Raw genomic sequence first — 6000 nt, forward strand, 5'->3', positions numbered from 1 at the left:
GTATGATCATCTGCAGCCTCTCCTCAGCTTGAATTGGCCTCTCCCCACAAAACCCCTCTCTCTAAACCCTTGGTCTGTTTGCACTTCTGCTGGGTGGGCTACAGCGCTTTTCAACCCCCCAGACGGCACCCCCCCCCCCAACCCCAACACGTTCCTGGTTAAAATACGAATTTTAACCCGACCGGATGGCTCTGGTCTCCTCTGCCAGACTCATCGCATCTGATCTCCTCCGAGCCCACTGAGAATCCAGCACAGCCGAGAAAAGCAGAAGGAAATACAAGAAAGAGGACCCTGTAGCCAACTTCCTCCCCCGCGCCCCCACCCCCAATCACTGCTGCCACCTTCGGGGTCCCCAGGGAAGAACTGGTGCCAAGCTCAGCAGCTAGAAAGCATTTTAGGAAGCGGGTCCACTGGACTGCGTCAGCCCTTCCTCACCGAACCCCTGACTCCCAAGAAGAGTTGCGATATGCACCATGTAAATTCGTCTCCCTGCCTCCGATGCCTCTTCTTCCTCTTCAGAGCTCACACACGCCGGGGTCTTGTCGGCTGCCTCCAAACTGAAGGCCATGTTCAAGACAGATGAGTATATCCTGCGATCTGCAAGGCATGCAGCCCGCGAGACCCGGCCTTTGTTCTCAGCTGGGACGCTGGCCAAAGGAGGGCCATGTGAAACCACGTCCCGGTGGGAATTAGCCAAAACTGGATTCCATGGCCTCAGAGGTCCAGAGACTTCACTTGCTCAAACAGGCCAGCTCTTCCTGGGGCCCCAGTGACCACCTGGTTAAATTAACTCCCCTTTCCCATAGCGCTTAACTCTTTCAATCATCGTAGTCACGTCTGGCTGGTTCTCCCTTTCTCGTGGGTGTTCAGTGCCTCACTGGAATGCTGTCAATCAACCGATGAGTGAAAGCACTGGGTGCTGACTCTCTTGGCTGGCTGACCCTCAGCATGAGTTAACACTCTAGGACATGGTCCCTGCATTCAAGAAGTTAGGAAGGCATAACAACAAGGTCCTACTGTAGAGCACAGAGAACCATATTCAATATCCTGTGATAAACCATAACGGAAAAGAACAGGAAAAAGAATACGAAAAATACAACTGAATCGCTTTGCTGTACCGCAGGAATTAACACAACACTGTAAATCAACTATACTTCGATTAAAAAAAAAAAACGAAGTTAGGAAGGCAGACGCACAGCGATAACCCAATACGGGTACCAAACCGAAGAGACAGAGCTTTAATTACATCTTTATGCTGCTTTTCTCTCTCAAGACGGAACGGAGCAACGTTGAAGGCAACCGAGCATTTGTTCTGCTACCCAGGTTGTGGGGGAAACACATCTCCCTCTCTCTTTTTTCTGACGTTGATGGGGACATGGTAGGTTAGACTGGGAAGCATCCCACTGAAGTAGAAACAGCATAAGTTCTGAAGCTCTGAAGCTGAAGATCTGTATCTTAAATGCCCTCAGCAGAATGGCCAGGAACAGCCTGGATTCTAAGCAATAGCACATCACACAGGCACGAAGGGATAGAAGGAGGAGTGGAGCAAACAGAAGCCGGACGATGCTTCTGCTATAATGTTCTGTGAAAACAGCAGGAAGTAAAATTCTATGGTGTGGATGCAAACGACCAGACACAACCAACTCAAACAAATCGCAATCAGAGAGTCATTTTTTGACTTGGAGGAAAGGCCCCCAAGTGTGATCCTGGTTGCCTCTGGGTGGTGGGCCTTTCAGTGATGTGTTTTCTTCCTTCTACTTTTTGACATTTTCTAAAATGTGCAGAAGAAGTATTCAAAACTTTCTTAAGTGAAAAAAATTTTATGAAAAGAGCAGGGCTGAAATGCTGCCTCGTGATGGAGAGGAGGAGGGAAAGCAGACAAACATTTGTAATCACAGAATTGCTTCATTCACTAGTCATCGAACCCCTCTGGGACGCAGTCTCCCGGTGGGGATGATGATAACTGTTCTCTCGCTGGACTCGTGAATTAGTAGTCAAAGTGACTACTTTTAGGAAGTAGAAATGGCAGGTGGATCAATGGATATCTTTTTGATAAATGGCAGTACAAAGACGTTAGTCACTGCTCTCATCAACAATATTCATACCTAGTTCAGTGGTGCTTTCTTGTACCTTCACCTTCCACAATAAGGACGTGCTCAGCCCACGCTGGTGGGTTTGCTTGGCCCCCATAGGGACAAAACCAAAAACATAACGTCACCTCTTAGAGATGGAAAGTGTCCCAGAGTTCCTGGTTACAAAGCGCCCAGAGGAAGGACTTGAGGTCCAGAGAGGGAAAATGGGTCGCCCAGGGTCACACAGCATGTTAGCAGCCATAACAACACAAGGCTATCTGAGGCTTGAAAAACCACATCAAAGCACAGCAGACAAAACCAGAAGCAAAGAATGTCAGTTCATTCCGCGCCTTCTACAACTGGGCTGGATAATTCTTTGCTGTGGGGCAAGGGGCCGTCCTGTGCATTGCAGGACGCTGGGCAGCAGGCCCTGGTCTCCACTCGCTAGAGGCCAGTAGCAACCTCCCCCCACCCCCGTGTGACAATCAGAAATGACTCCAGACGTTGCCAAATGTCCCTTGGGTGGGGGCGGGGGGAGCAAAAGACCCTCTAATTGATGACCATTGGTACTGTCCCCAGAACTGAACAGACTTCCCTCCCATTCCTGGGGTTGATCTGCTTTGTTTTGCTTAAATCATTGAATTTTAGGGCGGAGAAGGTCTTAGGCTAATCCCCATTTTACAGATAAGGACACTGACATAAGTGAGGGCTGTATTCCTTTCTCCCACTCACATTTGATCATTCATTCATTCGGCGAGCACCTACTATGTGCCAGACACAGGCGACAGGTGCCAGCGTCCAGAGGTCCACCTTGGACAGCAAACAGCCAGAGCTGATGAATAAGACCCATTCCTTTCAGCCAGACCCAGCTCACTCAGCCCTGCGGGAACAAGGACCCTCTGGACTTTGAGAAGACTTTCTGGGACAGAAAGGGCAGAGACGGGGGTGGGCTTCGGGGGCCATGGGGTTTCATCTAGCGCCTCAGTCAGAGCCCTCTACCTGTGCCCGGGCTAACAATACTGACATTCAGATGGTGACTGACACTCTGCAAAGTGCCTTCCCAGTTGTGATCTCATTCCAACCTCCAAACAATTCTGTGAACTTGGCATTTTGTTTTTCCCATTTTATAGATGAAAATAAAAATCAAGCCTCAGAAAGAGGAAGTGACCTGTCCAAGATCACAGAGCAAACTGGGGTAGGATTAGACACATTCTGACCTTGTTTCCTGTGTCCTTTCCTCTTTTCCACATAAAATAGTTTATTTGAAAAATGCAAGAATACCTGAAAGGTGTAAAATCAGAAGTATCAGCCCTGTACCACCCCGACCCATCCACCAGTCCTGCCTTCCAAAGGGAACCCCTGTTAATAAGATCTTGTTTAATCTCCAAATAAAATGTATTGATATAAAAATAATAAAGCATTTTCACCTTAGGAGCTGTGACAGCACATAGGAGTGTGGGGTTGGAGTCAGAACTGCTTGGGTTCCAGGCTCAGCCTGCCAATCACTGCCCACGAGACCCTGGACAGTCCCTTCCCTTCTCTGGGCCTCCCTGTTCTCATCTGTAAGGTGGGATCACACCAGCCTTATCTCTTAGGCTTGTCAGAGAGTAAGATGAGACCATGAGTGTACAGCACGGCTCACAGAGCAGCTGTCGGCCCTCATAAAGCACTATTGTCACCGTCAATCTAAATATTCACAGAGTTATGACATGGTATATATTGCTCTGGCACTTACTAAGAAGTGCGTTTTGAAATATTCCAGCCATTCAGAAAGAGGTGAAGACTAAGGCAACAATACCCGTGTGTGTACACCTTTAGCTTAAGAAACAGAAGGCAAACCAGTACAGTCAATCTCTGTTTGTTCCTCCCTACCATCCTCTCCTTCTTCTTCTCCACCTCCTGGGAGTAACTACCGTCCTGAATTTGGCCTTGAGCATTCTCATTTATTATGTGCATTGTGTATATTTTACTATTATTAGTTATTGTGTGCATTTCTTTATTATGTGTCAATATCTCTGAACAATATATTGTGCAGCCTGTTTTAAAAATCTATGTATATATCCTCCTGCAACCTGCTCCTTCCTTTCCTTTCCTTTCGTTCAACATTTTGTGAGATTCATCCATGTTGGTAAGTGTAGTTTTGATCAATTCATTTTTCACTGCTGTGTAGTATTCCATTACACTAGTCCCCCACCACTATTTTTTCACTTAAAATCTATCATGGCTATCCTTTTGTCAGCGCATATGTGGCCACTTCATGCTTTTTTAATGGCTACATTAAAATATAAACATATACATTATTGAATCGGGCTCTTAATCGATTAATATTCAGGTTGTTATTCTCCACCCTGTCTTCTCAAATAACACTGCAACAAAGACATACCTTTCGTGAACATGTCCAGGTAATTCTTCAGGAACATGTCCCAGAAGTTGTATTGCTCAGCCAAAAGATTTACATATTTAACATTTTGACTGATGCTGAAAAAACACCTTCCAGAATAACCTAAACTTGTTTATTTCCCCTGACACCTACTCTACACAAGAGTGCTGCTGCCCTCCAGCTCTGTCTATGCTTAACTTCTGGCGACTGTTAACTTGACCATCTAAGTTGGAATCTGGGGCAGCTGGATCCAGGCATGGTGGGTTTCTAGAATGCACCCCCCACCCCAGGTGATTCCGAGGTGCTCTCTCGCTTTCTCCAGTTGTTGCTGCAGCTGTGCCCAAGGCTGGTCCTGACCTTTCACCTGCCTCACCACACTTTTACTCCAGAGCACCCAGGAAGCCCACCCCCACTGTAGCCAGACTTTGTGTACAGATCAGGCCGGGGATTTGTGGCACATGAGCGCTAGCAAGAGAGCGTGGATGCAGTGGCTTGGTAGCAAAAGAAGTTCCATCTAAACAGCTGTAGATTTCTAGGTAGATGGGCTGCTTGGTCAGGTCCCCAAACAGAAGAACAGTTATGGTCATGACAGCCAGTGGGACGGTACAAAGTGTTCACAGTACCAAGTATTATTTCTATTAGCAAAAATCTGGAAACAATTTGCCTGCCCATCTATAGGGGGCTAGCTAAATGACTGTAGAAACACAAGATGGAATACACGCAGGGTTCAAACGGTTGAGATGAAGTCACTGGTGAATTACACGGCGAGTAACCTGGCAAGAATGTTCAGAATTACATCTCCCCTTTGACTCAAGTCCACTTCTGGGAATTTATCCTGCAGAGAGATGTCTGCCCACGTGCGAAATGACATACATACAAGGTTAAGCAATGCAGCACTCTCTGTAGTAGCAAACGACTTAGAGACAAACGAAGTATCCATCAATAAGGTTAAATCAATTACGGAACATCCAGACAGAATGCTGTGCAGCTGCAAGAAAAGGATGGCGAAGCTATCTGTGGACCAAAGAGGAGAGATGGCCATGGTTTGTGTTAGGTTAAGACGCAAAGTGCAGAACAGTACACAGAGTTTGTTGCTTTTTGCGTAGAAATGGGGAAAGAAAATAAAGCTAGATATGTTGGCATTTGCTTATATGTGCATAAAGAAACTCTGAAAGGAGACGCAAGAAACTAATCATGATGGTTATAGGGGAGGTGGGACACTGGAAATAGGATGGTGAATAATGGTGGGAAGGAGAATTTTCACTACATACCTTTACTTCAATACATATATATGTATCTATGTGTGTGTATATGTATATATACATATATAGCTGTGTGCGTCTGATCAATAAAATACTACCTATTCAACAACTATGTAACTAATTTAAAAATAACATAAAGAACAGCAGAGCTATGTGCCAACACAATTCAGTGTGAGGTGAAAAAAATCAAGGTAGCGTAGTGGGTATAACAGCTCTCATGGGAGTGAAAGGAATACATTTGAGCAAAGTAATGGGAATTGCCTTAGCAGAGCAGGACTGAGGCTTG

General features: G+C 46.1%; 1 protein-coding gene across 1 annotated transcript in view; it reads right to left on the reverse strand.

Annotated features, from left to right (window-relative positions):
• SEZ6L (seizure related 6 homolog like) overlaps positions 1-4492 on the reverse strand; it is an 86606-nt gene extending 82114 nt beyond the window's left edge. The window contains exon 1 of the mRNA XM_007101929.2: positions 4456-4492. Within this exon, the coding sequence (XP_007101991.1) occupies positions 4456-4492 (37 nt within the window). The remainder of the gene's footprint in view (positions 1-4455) is intronic.
• Positions 4493-6000: the final 1508 nt, after the last annotated feature.

This window comes from Physeter macrocephalus, chromosome 19 (genome assembly GCF_002837175.3).
Source record: "Physeter macrocephalus isolate SW-GA chromosome 19, ASM283717v5, whole genome shotgun sequence".
Lineage (NCBI taxonomy): Eukaryota > Metazoa > Chordata > Mammalia > Artiodactyla > Physeteridae > Physeter > Physeter macrocephalus.